At 36.2% G+C, this 14,391-nt stretch overlaps 1 protein-coding gene across 4 annotated transcripts in view; it reads left to right on the plus strand.

The window, feature by feature from the left end:
- HOOK3 (hook microtubule tethering protein 3) overlaps positions 1 to 14,391 on the plus strand; it is an 86,835-nt gene that overhangs the window by 29,002 nt on the left and 43,442 nt on the right. For all 4 annotated transcript variants that reach the window (XM_033084700.1, XM_033084701.1, XM_033084702.1 and 1 more), the window contains exons 4-6: positions 4,686 to 4,736; positions 7,637 to 7,769; positions 9,590 to 9,657. In XM_033084700.1, the coding sequence (XP_032940591.1) occupies positions 4,686 to 4,736; positions 7,637 to 7,769; positions 9,590 to 9,657 (252 nt within the window). The remainder of the gene's footprint in view (positions 1 to 4,685; positions 4,737 to 7,636; positions 7,770 to 9,589; positions 9,658 to 14,391) is intronic.

The following is a 14,391-nucleotide window of genomic DNA, read 5'->3' on the forward strand; positions in this document are numbered from 1 at the left end:
CCTGAATCAAGAGAAAATTATTGATTCGGGACATGTACATCAGTTTTGGCAATTACATAATAAACTGTTGACTGTCTGAGGGATGGCATAAAATTGTCCCCTTTTCCCCATCATCCTCTTTCATTCAGTGTGGGAAGCTCTGGAAGGAAAGGATCTACATTGTTCAACTTGATTTCTGACTTTTCCTTATGAACTTTTCATTTTGGCATTCAGACTGCAGCATCAATTTAAAGTACAGTTTTATTGATGTTTATAGTAGCAAGCTGTGTTAGTCTTGTGAACCTTCACTACCTAATCTTTCTCTAGGTTCCGTCTATAATCAGTGATGAGACCTGCTCCTGCAAAATGCAGTTTAAATCAGAAACCAAATGCCTGTGAGAATGATGCAAACTGGGCACACACTTGCTCCCTCACCTCCTTGGTGTATGTGCACACCCCCACCCATGCCCCCATGCCCACCCAACCCTCACCCCACCTGTTAACTGCAAATGGATAATAAAAATGTACCTTAATGAGATATCTGAAGCTTATTGGTTAAGAATTCCCAAACCACTTGAAAGTGTGCTCTAGCAACATTTCCAGAGTTTATTCAAGATCTGAAATAAAAAAAGCCAATTTACACAGAGCCTTCAGCACAAACAGGATTTCAGTCATACACGTGATATAAGGATAATGCAAAATTGGAAACTGGGTGTCATAATGTTGGAGAAGAACCAAGAAGTTAGATAACCCATGCTCCCTTTTTGTCAACAATCACAAGTTTAAGGGCATTTTTATTGCCATATCATTGGCCTGTTGCAGAACTATATTAATAAGAAGAGAAACCTAGACAGAGTGCCCTTACAAAGCTGAGACTGGAAACAGTAAGTATATTGTAATTAAATAGAGATTTTATATGACAAGTGAGAATAAAAGAAAAGGAGGGGAAAAAACAAGCAACCATGAAGTTTTCTGGTGTTGGAGATCACATCCTCTCTGTTTTCATTCCAGTCAGTTTATCAGGTTAATGCTGTGTAATAAGGGTCAGTCTCATACTGAGCACTCTGTGCTTAGCATATAGTGCTATACTACAGCCAAGGTGGCTGTTAACAGAGAGGTAATGATAATTTAACTTAGAGAACACCTACACTACTCTGGTGTAGGTATTAGTGAAATTTAGGTGTTCAAAGAAGGAATGAGAATATTCAGGTTGCTTTTGTGGATGCAGATACCCTGTCATTCATAATATGAGATTGGGAAAGTAAAACAGAAAGACCAGATGATAAAGAGGTTGAAAATGGGTAGAGGTTTGTCTAGAAATAATAGATGGTCCGTCTACTGTGAATTGCAACAAATTTCTGAGGTGAAATGAAATGTAGTTATTACTTCTTTTACCCCAGTAAACTTTGTGTCTTTTCCAGCAGAAGTATGGCTGCAGGGAATGAATGTTAAGAGGCATTGGGAGGGTAGAGTGTATATTTTTATGGGAAAGTAATAACTCAGGTTGCTGATGCAGGCAAATAGGCATCCATATGGTCATGGGCTGACATCTGACTTTATAGTCATAATCTATACTGGCAATTCTGTCTGTTGTGTTCTGACATTACATAATTTAATGGTATTTGTTAACTACAGTTAGGTTTTCCTGTGTTTTTAAGAAAGCGAAAAGTAATTCTGAACAACTCTCACCTTCTGTGCCTTAGAATTCTGATATAATTGGTTGTCTTTAACACTTTCTTGGGCTGTTCATTTTCATTCAGCTGCTTGAGGTCTTCTTTTCATATGCTTTGACTTCATAAATGTTGCTAGAACTACTCAGTTCAATTCCAAAGTACAAAATATTAGTGGTAGTTTCCCTATGATGATCCTCTCTGCCAGGGGCAGTAAAACCATCTAGGTTTATTCACTGCATGCAAGTTAGACAGCTCTTGATTTTTTTCTGAGTAATACTGAAGATCATGGTTAAGTTTAAGTCAGTCTTAGTCTTAAAAGAAGTTTATAAAGAAGCTATTTTAACCTCACAATTGTGTGATTGTGTACCAAATAGAAAGATGGTACAGTTAATTCTTGCAAACAAGCTACCCTGGTGCTGTTGATTGACAGTGGGATGAAATAGGGACTGTGAAGATTTGTTTTACAGTTTGTTTACTGTTCTCTTATTTCACGGATGCTGCCCTATAAGCTTGTTTTCATGATGAATTTTGATCAATATTGGTTTTGTTCCATTATCTCAACTCTTAAGTGCTGTAAAGGTTACTTGGAGGAAGGTGTCTCTTTGTATTTAAGGGATTTTGATTTAAAAATGCCTGCAAGGAGAGGGGAAAAGAAGTATTTCACAGGTTTCCATTTGGTTTCTCATTTTTTTGGGATTATGTTTAAGTTCAAGGTTCCTCACAATGTTGTCATCGGTAAACTGGACTTAAATTCAACAACATGGCCCTTGCATTTCTATGGCTCTTTCTGCAGCAGACTCAGGTAAACTATGAACCAGAAGATTTCAATTAATCAAATTTGAAAATAATATTCCAATCAATGTGGTATTCTTTATGGTGATTTGGCATAAAGATAAAATTTCTTAATTTCTATTAATTCTTACATCTCTTCAGACTTTGGTTATGGTTGTGCATTGTCTTTGAGTGGTACTGCTGGTTGCCCTTGGGCAGACACCTAGGAAATAGTTGCAACTCTTACAGAACCATGCTGTGTTGTGTGTAATAGTACAGAAAAAGTATGTTCTTTGGTGTAGAAGGTGTAAACTACCTATTACACTGTTATGGGAGAGACAGTCAATGTTCTCATATACGTGCTATAATATGGCATCTCCAGTTCTCGTTCTAGGTTGTCAGGGTGATTGATGTCACTTTTTTTGGACCCACATTTAAGGTCCAAATGAATTTTTGTTTCTTGTATGACTTAAAATTCAGTGATTATGGAGACAGTCAGACTGTTCCTATATCTTAAAAAGGTGTCCACTTCCGGCACTTGTTTCCAAAAGGGTGTAGATTAATAGGAGTCAGGTAATCAGATTGTTATCCCTTTGGTTTTCTTGGCAAAAGTCTCTCAGTGTGTGTATCCTGTTTCTTTCTTGAGTTTGGAATTTACTTTCATCACCCCATTTTGTTTGTTGACCATATTGAAGTGTTGAGTTTGTCCCTGGATTTCAGTATCACAGCCATCACAACATTTGAAAGGTAAATGACTTCTCTTAAGTGGACAGAATCTACTGACAGGTTATTTCTGGAATGCAGTCAAGAATATACAATTTCTTGGGGGCTTCAAAGGCAATTACAACTTGAGAGGTTTTGCTCTCCCTTCATTGCAGTTCCACAGTTTACTGCTGTGGCTGCTCTGGCTGATGAGGACTTTGTGAATCCTATTTCTGTTAGTTTCACTCTTTGCAGATCCTGTTTAAACTTCAATCATACAATAATTTAGATTGGTAAAGATCCTTAAGATCATAGAATACAACCATAAACTGTCAAGTCTACCAATAATTCATGTCTCGGTGTACCACATCTGCACAGCTCTTTGCACACCACAGGCATGGTGACTCAGTCATGTCCTGGGTAGCCTGTTATAAAGAGATGTTTCCTGATACCTAATCTAAACTCTTCCTGGCAAAACTTGAAGCCATTTCCTCTTGTCGCATTTCTTGTTGCCTTGGAGAAGAAGCTGACCCCCACCTGGCTACACACTCCTTGCAGGCAGTTTTAGAGAGTGATAAGGTCACCCTCTGAGCCTCCTTTTCTCCAGGCTGAACTCCCCCACCTCCCTCAGCCATTCCTTTGTCCCAGGAAACAATGTGTTGCTTCTGTTATCTAAATTCTGGTCTTAAAATGCTTGAACAGTAATTGGTGGTAATCTGTAGTGGTTACTTGCATCAAAGATTCTTTTTTTTTTTATCTGAATTGCACCTGTGAGACCCACAGGCATTTTTATAATTTTAAACACAATATTTTCAGAGACAATGCAAATGGATTTTTACTGGGAAGGGAACAATATTCAGTGCTAGAGAAATGTGACATACATTCTGTACAGCAGGAGATACTTAACTGATGCCACTGGTTATGCGAGTGAACAGAAGCTACGTTTGTATAGCAGTGAAGTCATCACAGAGAAATGTGAATTTTGCCAGATACTGTAAGACAGACATTCATTTGTAAAAACTGGGAGGGAGGAGGGGGTACAGAGAATGACAAGAACAAAAATGAAAGAGCTAAGAGGAATAATTAGGGAGAAAAATAACAAAGTTATATGGGTTGGGAATAAAGGTTGATATTGAGCAGTAGCTGGTTTTGGTTTGGAATAAGAGGTTTATCTGTGCAAAGAGTAGATTACTAGGATATTTCAAGAGAAGAAAGAAGGAAAAGAATGTTTCAACTTCTGGATGCAAAGATAATCCTGAGAGAAACAAGTATCTAAAAACATTCATGCTGTAGGATCTGATTTAAAGCCTATCCAAGACAATGTTACATTTTTCATAATTTTAAATGGATTCTGTGAATTAATGAAGATTTGTGATCACATCTGGAAGTCTGATCATAAAGGCCTCTTGCACAACTTTCATGATTCTAAATTTAACTGCGGGTAAATAGATGTAATTATATCCTTCTGTTGTGTGATTCTTCTGTGATTACTCACTTTGTGATCGTTTCTCTGTAAAACATCTTCTGTATTTATTGTATTTCCTCCTTCTTGTGAAATAGGTAAGCAACCTGAAGAAAATTTTAAAAGGAATACTGGATTACAACCATGAGGTAAGAACCATTTGAACTAATCTGCATCTACTTGCCTTTTGAGTTAGGTATTTTAGTTAACATGTGGAAGATAAATTGTAATCTGCAGGTTAGGTTCTGATGTTTTCTTGCAAACGTTTTGGCATATATAGTGGTTCATGACCTATTCCCCAGTTTTGACCTTCTTTAAAAATTCTCACCTGCTGTACTCAGGAGTTCCAGGGAAGCCTCATACGCAAATTTTCTCATGTAAAGAGCAGGTGGCTCTTCTGACTATGTTCTGATGATGGAATTTGTGTGTGATGTACTGTAATGTATGTGTGTCTGATTTTTTTCCTTTGTCCTCTGCAGCTGAATTCTGCTCTTTTCCTTATTTTTCTCTTGAAGAGAATGAGTAAAGAGGATTTGTAGTCTTCCCACATTAAGATTTTAAATATTTTAATTCAGGGGTATTGGACTCAGCCCTTGTCTCTCTTATTTTGAGCAAACTCAGAACTTAATTACTCTAGGGGAGACAGTATTTTTTCTTTCAGTGGTGAATCTTCAGCTGAAATATGCTTTCAGTGATGTTTGCAACAAATTAATCTGTACAGGCAACAGCACAAAATCCATAATACACATATTCTAGACATTATTTCAAAATAGTGTCTCCTCATAAATACTACAGAGATTAAGTTATTTGTTAATAAATTGAAGTACTTCAGAAAGAAAAAATTAGTCTTAGGAGTTCATCCTCAGTAAATGATTAGGTATCCATGTATAAAAAATGTTGAAAATTGATGATTAAGCAAATCGGTCATGACTGGAAACACTAAAAAGTAACAGATCAGGTTTTTGTTACGGAAAATTAATATTACTAAGTCAAAGTGATGCAAGCTTCTTTTTGGTTGGTTAGTATGCATGATGATTAAGTCTGAGGCAACGCTGGGGATGATAGTAGACGAAATCTGGATTCTACTAATGAATTTTGCTTATGTTTTCATCAATATTATGTCTTCCCTGGCTACAAAAAGGTAGATATGTATGTGGATTTTACCTGATGTGGCTAAAAGCTTTTGAATCTGTATGTTAATCTTGTTCATCCTCAAAAATTCAGTTCAGGACAATCAGTAAAAATGCTACATTTGTTCAAATGCTGTCTTTGTCCATTAAAATATAGAAGAACTATCAGCCTAAGTTAATTATTTATAACTTCCATGCTTTATTCTGCCTCAGTTAATCTTCTGCAGACCTCTGCTGCTCTGGAACTGAAACTTAATTTTTTTTTTTGTAAATGTGTAATATTTTTCTTTCAAAAATGGGTTAAATGCTCTTTTGCATCTCAAGACAGTTATTGTAGAGTCTATCCTTAATTTTCATAATTCTTTCAGGGCTTTTGATTGGTTTTTTGGTTCATTTATTTTTTTTAAATTAAATTTTTTCTCTTGTTCATTTCAAGCTCTGGTCACACCTTCACATCCTTGGCTTCTTAGTGCCTGCCATTTTGCCTTTTCCCTTCAACTTTCCTCAACAGAAGTTTTAGTGCCAGTGACTGTGAAGTCACTGGTATTGTTAATTTAAACCCAGCATGATATTTGAAAGAAATTCAGGAACTACAGATCAGTATATAAATGCATATCAGTGTTAAAAAATGTTGCATTTTCTATTACTGCAGGCTGTATATGATGGTGATATTTTCTATTGTAGTTGATGCATGAGAGAGTTCTTTTGACCTAAAGCAAGTCTTTTCCAACAGGAGTGAATCTGGGTCCTTGAAAGTATACGGAGATTTTAGTAGTGTTGAAATTTATTCTTTGAGAAATTAAAATCCTACCATTCCTCAACACAAAGTACACTGTACATACTCAGAACAAAACCACAACACTTCCACAAAGCCCAACACTACTAAACCTTGGAATGGCTTGTTTTCTTTGTATTGTTCCTATACACTATGCTTTTTGTAAATGCCTTAACCTGAATTCTGTTTTTCTTGGGTATTGTGCATAAAAGAGCATGCAGCAAACGCATGACTGATTCCCTCTATATAGTCATTGTTTCCTTATTTCACTCTGTTTAAGAAGTTGGTTTCTTTCTATCTGCAATTAATGTGTCAGAGATGTGTTTAACTCCAAATTTCATATTCATATTTTCAACCCTCTCTTCAGTAAAGAGCAATTTAGCAGAATTGTCTAGTTCCTTCTCCTGACAGTCATTAATCCTTAATGATCTTTAATGATAAATCAGATAACACTAATTGCGACTCACATGGGCTTTTGTTTTGCAGGGCTTTTTCTTTCTTTCTGCATGTGGGCTGTTTAATTACATATCATTGTACTACTACCTCAGATTCTCTTCCATGGAACAGTTTTCTTAGCTGTAAGACTTGCCAGATATCCTTAGATTTGCTAAAAGTGTGAGATCTAATGATCTGAGTTTTTTGCTGTATTGTATTTGTCACCTGTCAGTGTTAGATATATGTATTGTATAGGTGGAACATCTAATTTTCTGACTTTGTAGTTGTAAGAAATTTCAGGTTTGTGCATAGCATCTTCTGCTACAGGAGGTGTTTTTAATTGGATGTTTTTAATGGAATTATTTTTTAAAAATCAATTAGCTATCTGGAGGGTTGGTTTTGTTAGCTTTCTTCTCTGAAGAGAAAGAATATTAGGTATTAGATAACCCGAGATAAGTGTTTATCTAGTAGTTTCTTGTGATTTGAGACAGTCATGTTTCTCTTTTCCCAAATACTGTTTGTATCAAACAGTATGATTTTGTAGTGGGATGTTAGGTGTTAGGCAATTTAGTTTGTTTTGAAAGTGTGTTCCAAACTATGGTAAAGTACAAGTGAATTGTTGTTGATGATTCTGAATCATCTTTGTATGAAATAAATGGATGTGTATATGTGCAGTCATACAACCATATAGTACTTTGTCTTTATGCAGATTCTAGGGCAACAGATAAATGACTTCACTCTTCCTGATGTTAACCTGATTGGAGAGCATGCTGATGCTGCAGAGCTTGGGAGAATGCTTCAGCTTATTTTGGGATGTGCTGTGAATTGTGAACAGAAGCAAGGTAATAAATTTTGAAAACATGTTTTCTTGGTTATTGTGCAACTACTGAGGAGAAAAATTATATTTCTTGGGTTTCTGTCAGAAGCAGACGAGGGGGTTTTTTTTAGGTAATGATGACATTATTTTGTTGTATAGATAACAACTGTTTTTTAGTGTAAGCTTCACTAGTTTTGGAGACTCAGATCAGAATTGAATTTACTCCAACATGCTTCTTTTCAGTTTTGGTTTGCTGAGCTGAAAATCAGTCTACAAAGAAAAAAAAATCTTGGACACACCTTTTAACCATTTATGAGGTAGATCAAGATAGTTAAGAATGGAAAAATGTGATTATTGCATAATTTGGCATGACTTTTGATTGTAGAGATGCATTCCAGGCATCATCTTACTACATGGCCAAAAGCAATCAGTATGGCTGGTGCTTGGTCTGAAGATAAGTCTGGTGTGATCTGGGATACCATAGTTGGAGATGTTTCTAGGGCATTAGCAAACATGAAAAAGTAATGTTGGCATCCATGCCCTTCTGGGCAGCAGCTGAAGATGGAACATGATAAGGTGATTCAAAAAAGTCACTTCAGGCCAGTTGCCAGATGATTGAATCCCACTTCAGCAGTCCCTGAAAGAGGCTTCTCCCTCTCTACTCCATGGCACTGACTGTAATTCTAACCTGCACAAATACTGTAGAGACCCATTCATCTTTCTTGAAGATGCCAGAGAGGATGTGATGAACAATGGAGGTGTTTGTTAAAGTGTACTACATCTCGTGTTCTAAATTTACCTTGGATGCAGGCTCTTTATTATTACCCTGGTACCTTAAATTACACTTAATTCAAGCCAGATGAAGGTAACAGCAAATGCAAACGTTTATTCTAAATACTTGAAACAGAAAACGTAGTCAAGTGTGGGAAAAATAGATGTGTTGGAAAGTAAGATTTCTTAAACTGTATTAGTTTACAGTTGCGTCAAATACGTGTGTCTTCCAGATTTAGCTCATTTTGGGTTAGATAGCTGCCAAGATTTCAGGCCTTTTGTCTTCCTCTTGTTTGATGCATCTTAATTTTACAGCTAGTTTCCCCTTTCCAATTGTCTTAGGTGACTAAATCACTTTAGTATCTCCTTGTGAAAGTACTTCATTTCTCTTAACCAGGAAATGGTCTGTCCATTCTATTAATTAAACTAGAAGTAATGTTCTTCCACAAATACATAAATAACTCTGGTTTATCAAGCCTCCTGTCATCTGTGTTATATAAAATTATCTTCCTTTTGGTGACTATTTGTCATTTTCAAGAGATATATACATCTTATTCTTGTGTTGCCTTTACTCACATGTACTCATAGCTGAGAACTTAAAAAGTGGAGGGGACTTAATTTGTCATGTAGTACAAAAAAAGAACAAACACCAAAAATGAACCTGCAAATGCTTTGAAATGAGAATGCTGTAGGAAGGCTGGCTGTTATTGTTGCACTTACAGAAAAGGACAACCTATGCATGGATCATTTACTTCAAGAGCCTGAATAGTTCAGGAACAAAGTGAGAAAAGGATAAAAGTAGTTACTTCAGAAGTGTGAAATGATGACAGGGGAGGAAAAAAGGTAATCGTGTACTTTTTTCATTGTTGTAGAATTCAAAGAGGCCTGGGTTTGTGTCTGAACAGGCTTGTGATAAAATTTTGGTATATTTGTTGGGATGGGACTTGACTGGCGATTATACATTTCAGTGCCATCCATGGCATCTAGTCATATTGTAGGAAGGATGCAGGTTCTGATCTTGCCTTCTATGACCTGAGTTTCAGCATTGACATTTCAGAATGTTTTTGTTTTCAGAGTACATCCAGACCATAATGATGATGGAAGAATCAGTTCAACATGTTGTCATGACAGCCATTCAGGAGGTATGCTGGGATGCCCGTAGTGTGTAGGAGTTCAGTCTTCCATTATTTTACAGTAGTATGCTTTCTCCCATTTAGGAAAAACTTAGTTGGAAGTAAAGAAATTAAGAGGCGTAGATTATGCCTTTTTACAGTGAAAAATACCTTCTTTTTCCTTAAAAAAATCTTACTTTATGTCAAGAAACTCTGGTTGAATGTCCCACTTTTCTTTAAATCTAGAAGACTGAAACTTCTAGATATTTCTGATACTGAGTTCCCTTTCCTTTTCTTTTCCCACCGTGTGAATCCTGAAGTGCACTAGATTGATTTTATATGGGTAACCAGTTACTGTGTGATTTTGTCAAAATTTGTACCTTGAAACTGCAAAATTTTATAAACTGTTAATTTTTAAATTTTATTTTACATCTAGCAGACAAGTGAAAAGAATGAGAATTGGGTAACAGTATTGTTTTGTCAACTGTAGTGTTATGAGTGGGGTAATGGTATATAATGTGAACATACATGAATAATACAAGTCAATGAGTGTGGTAAATCAAAACCACAGTGTTAGCCACTGAAACCCCCCTGTGACTTACATGAAGTCCAAAGTGCCTATAAGAGAAATGCCCAGCAGTCTGTAGATGTTTACTGCAAGGCAGACCACTCACCAGGGAAGGCAGAAAACCACTAGTAATCCCATTTTTCTGAACCTGAACAAGAAAAACTAAATTCCACGTTGAACTTTAGAGCAGTTTCTCATCTCTGTAATGTCTGAATAGAGGAAGAAATATCACTGAGCCTACAAGGTAATCTGTCCACAGTCATCACTTTGACCACTGCTGTATCCATGCAGTCACGCATTCAGTTGTCTGTGTGAGGACTACTGTCTATTACATTGCAGAGAGGATTTTTGAAATGAGCATCAAAAGAATCATTGTCTAAATCATCTTCCAGTCAGTGCTGCCAAACACCAGTTTGCTGGAGTTTTGGTGTATTTTACTTTTTTTGTAAGCTTTTTAACTGTAATATACAGTGTTTTGGTGGATTTTTCTATTGTTTTTTATTAGACCCAAATTTCAGCATCACTGTATTTTGCACCACCTTGAAATAGAAAACCTTCTTTTATCTTCCTTCTTTATGTTGAAAATCTACTTGATTTTTATGAAGGTCTCCTTTATTTGATAAGATAGTGAGACTTGAAGCAGCCGACAACATTCAGCATTTGATGAGTAAACTTTGCTCTTCTTCAATGTTTTCACCCTTTCTCTGACATGATGGGTAGAAGTAGGAAGAAATCACAGGATAAGGGTATGTTCTTCTGGAACAGATTTTTAAAATTCAGTGAATCAAAAAGCTTACTATTCAGCTACTGGCACGGTTTTGAGTTAGCTGCTTAGAAATAGAAGGCATTTCAGGACCAAATGAGGAGGATCTCAAGTGCTTAATGAAGAGGTGGGAAGGTGTCTCAGACTTTGAGACACTTTGAGAGCAAGGCCTCTCTCCATTATTTTTCAAAGGGCCTGGTGTTTGGAGAGGAGAGATCCCAGTCAGATAGCAGCTAGCAAATATTATTCCAGTTTTCAAGAAGAGAAGGGAGGAAGATGTGATCAGTTGGAGGCCTGTCTCACTTCAGTGGCTGGCAAAATTATGGAGGTTATTCTGGAAGTTAGATCATAGCCAGCACAGATTGATAAGGGAAGAGTCTTTAAAGGATTGAAAGTTCATGAGATATTGTAAGGAGGTTTTTCTGTTTCTTATTCTTATTTTCTATTTCTAGACTCACAACAGCTCATAGAATTCAAGTGACTTAGAAAAAGCAGTATGTAAGATATTAGCTACATATGTATATTTGAAAAGTTGGTATGTCACCTAATCCCAAGTTCCAAAGCATTTGACATTGCAGGTAGTCTTCAAAATTTGGTATGTCAGAAGACCTCTCCGAGCTTTATTGATATATTATGTAATTCATTTTTCTGTTTCACCTGAATACATACAATTTTTTGATGCTTCTTTGGTTATGGTAAATCATCTTAATCATGAAAGTATTTCATGAGGCACAGTTAGAACAAGATTTCCCTTTTTTTAAATGAAGAAGCTAAGTTTTCAATGGAAGAAGCAGCATTTTATATGCTAAATTTTATTCAATTATTTAATTTTTTATTAACGTGTGGTTCTTCATAATTTATTTTCTTCACTTATTTAAATGTTAAAATATGCCTAAGTTCATTATTGATAAAGGTGGTAGCTGAGGTAAATAAATCGTTTGCCTTCGCTATTTTGAGCATCTGTAAAATTGATCACTTTAGCAGCTCTCTGTAGAGGTCAAGTTGAGAGTCGGAATGGTAGTGTCAAAAACTTGCCAGAAGGGGAGTAGGAAAAGATGCTTACTGTCTGGGGTAACGCCAATGGTGTTACTTCCACTTTTTGGTTTTGTGGGGCTTTTCTCTGCTCAATTGGTTGGTCTATTGGTTGTTTAAAGATTTATCTTGTCTGAAGTAAAATTATTTTTTGAAAAGTTAGGAAATTATATGAAAGTATTTTATTGGGTCTGTCAACAGATAGAGTGGAGGTAAAGTGGGTATCAAATGGAGGAAGAAGAAATTCCAGCTGCTTTAAAGGATGTACAGTGTCAAACATAACCATGACTTTTAAAAACTAATATAAAGGTGTTCTAAGAAAGTAAAAGAATGTGAGTACAGAAGCTGGTTTTGATATTGCTTTGTGGGCACTTAAGTGAGCTTATACAGTATTATTAACTGTAGAAAAAGCATTTCAGATAAAACAAGTGTTTTGGATTTTAAAATCATCAGCTAAATAGAGCAACTGTGTTGTCAAAATCATGTGTAGGGGAAAAAAGCTTTCATAATTCAGGTTATTCATGCATGCAGGTTTTGTGATAGTTTTACCCCTTCCCTAATCTTCATGTATCCATGACAACACAGCTTGTTCACATTTTACAGTGAAAGCAGTTAAAAAGTGAAGGTTTTAGTAATACAGGATTAGCAGACCTACAAGTATTATGTAATATATCATATAAAAACTCTGAGCATGAAAAACTATAGATGTAAAGGATTAACAGATTATGACAACTACTTCTTATAAAACCTCACAAATAACTGTCAGAATTGCCATGTTGTCCCAATAATTGCACCATTTAAAATCCAGACTGACTTCTATGCAAAATGAACCAGAAAAAGAACCAGCCTGTAAATGCTAGTTGCTAGTTTATTTCACTCTGGGAAGCTCTTAAGCAGGCTTCTCTTTCTGCTGTAGAGGCCTAATGCAATTGCTTCAATTTGCAAGCATGTTTTTAATGTTTCCCTTTTTATGATCTCTGCACATCATCCTCCTTTAAGGATGCATGTGAAAATAGTTGATTACACTATACTTACACTAAATGATGAGTTTGGAAACGGAAGCCAGTTCAGTGCTGCAGAATTGTGAAGGTAAACCTTTAATCCCTTTGTAGTCTGGTCCTGAAGAAAACTTACAGATATGAAGGGAAAATGAGAAGACCACTTCCTTCTGCTTTTTATTCTCTTAACTCATTTGAAATACAAATGAAATGAAGTTTGTCCCTCTAAACTCAAAAGTATTGCCATTGATCCACACCTCCCAAGAGCACGTACTGTAGGATCACTGTTGCAGGTTGCATATGAAGCTCTGAAATTACATCAGTATTTCATGACTTTTTGCTTTTAAGTAAAGGAAATACATAGAAGAGAACAGTATGGAAATTTTCTTTACATTTAGTAACAACCTACTAGTACTGTATGATTAGTAATAAATAATGCAGAAAGAGTTGATGTGCCATTGAGCAGGTAACTGATTAAATGAGCATTTTACAAGTCTAAATTTCATTAATATCAGAGAATGCTGATTGACCAGAAAAAAAGTCAAGAATAGGGGAAACTAGATGAGCCTCTCATCTTATATTTTTTAGGTGTATGGATAGTGTAGTATGTGTTTCAAGTTGATATACCTATCTGTATGGAATCTTAAAACATAGCATTCAGTAAACGTTTTGTTGCAATTTTTGAAAAATCTGACTGAAAAGAGAGAAGTTTGGGTAGGTGAGTGGAGTTGTGTGCTCTATTGGCTGTGCTATTTATGGTAAAGTTTTTACTTCTCAGTAGGGAGTTGGCTGTGTACAGGCAATCCCGAAGCAGAGCATGGTCAAGACATTTCTTGCATAAAATAGTTACATATTTACAGTATGTGGGAAGATGTGTAGGGAAAAGATGGCAGCACTCCTTTGCCATGATAATTCTACTATTACATCTGACTTTTTAAAATTATTTATTGTTCCTCTTGCTCTTGGTACCTCATTCACATTTCCCCATGACATTCTTAATGTACCCTCCATGGAGTGAAATTCACACATGCAGTGTGTGTTCATGGTACACCTGGACTGTATATCTCCAGTACCTAATCCTATTCCAGATAATGTCCTGTTTTCTGGACCTTTCTGCTGAGGGTTCTCAAGGATAGGATGTTTTGGGAGAAATGGCAAAACTTGTTGAAGAAAGCAACGATTACATTATTAGCCATGGCTAATAATAGAAAGCAATGACACAGTGGCCTCTAGTGGGTTGTGTGTCACTTGTATTCCTTCTACTCGTAAGTCTTGGGCAGGCCTGTTGAGCTGGTTTTTCAAAGAGGAAGTTGTGTTAGGCCAAGAAGGAGTGGCTGCTTTTAGGGACATGTTGTTCTACACGCTTGCAGGCTGCATGCAGCAGGGTACCTGCCTGTTGGAAA

Source organism: Catharus ustulatus, chromosome Z (genome assembly GCF_009819885.2).
Source record: "Catharus ustulatus isolate bCatUst1 chromosome Z, bCatUst1.pri.v2, whole genome shotgun sequence".
Lineage (NCBI taxonomy): Eukaryota > Metazoa > Chordata > Aves > Passeriformes > Turdidae > Catharus > Catharus ustulatus.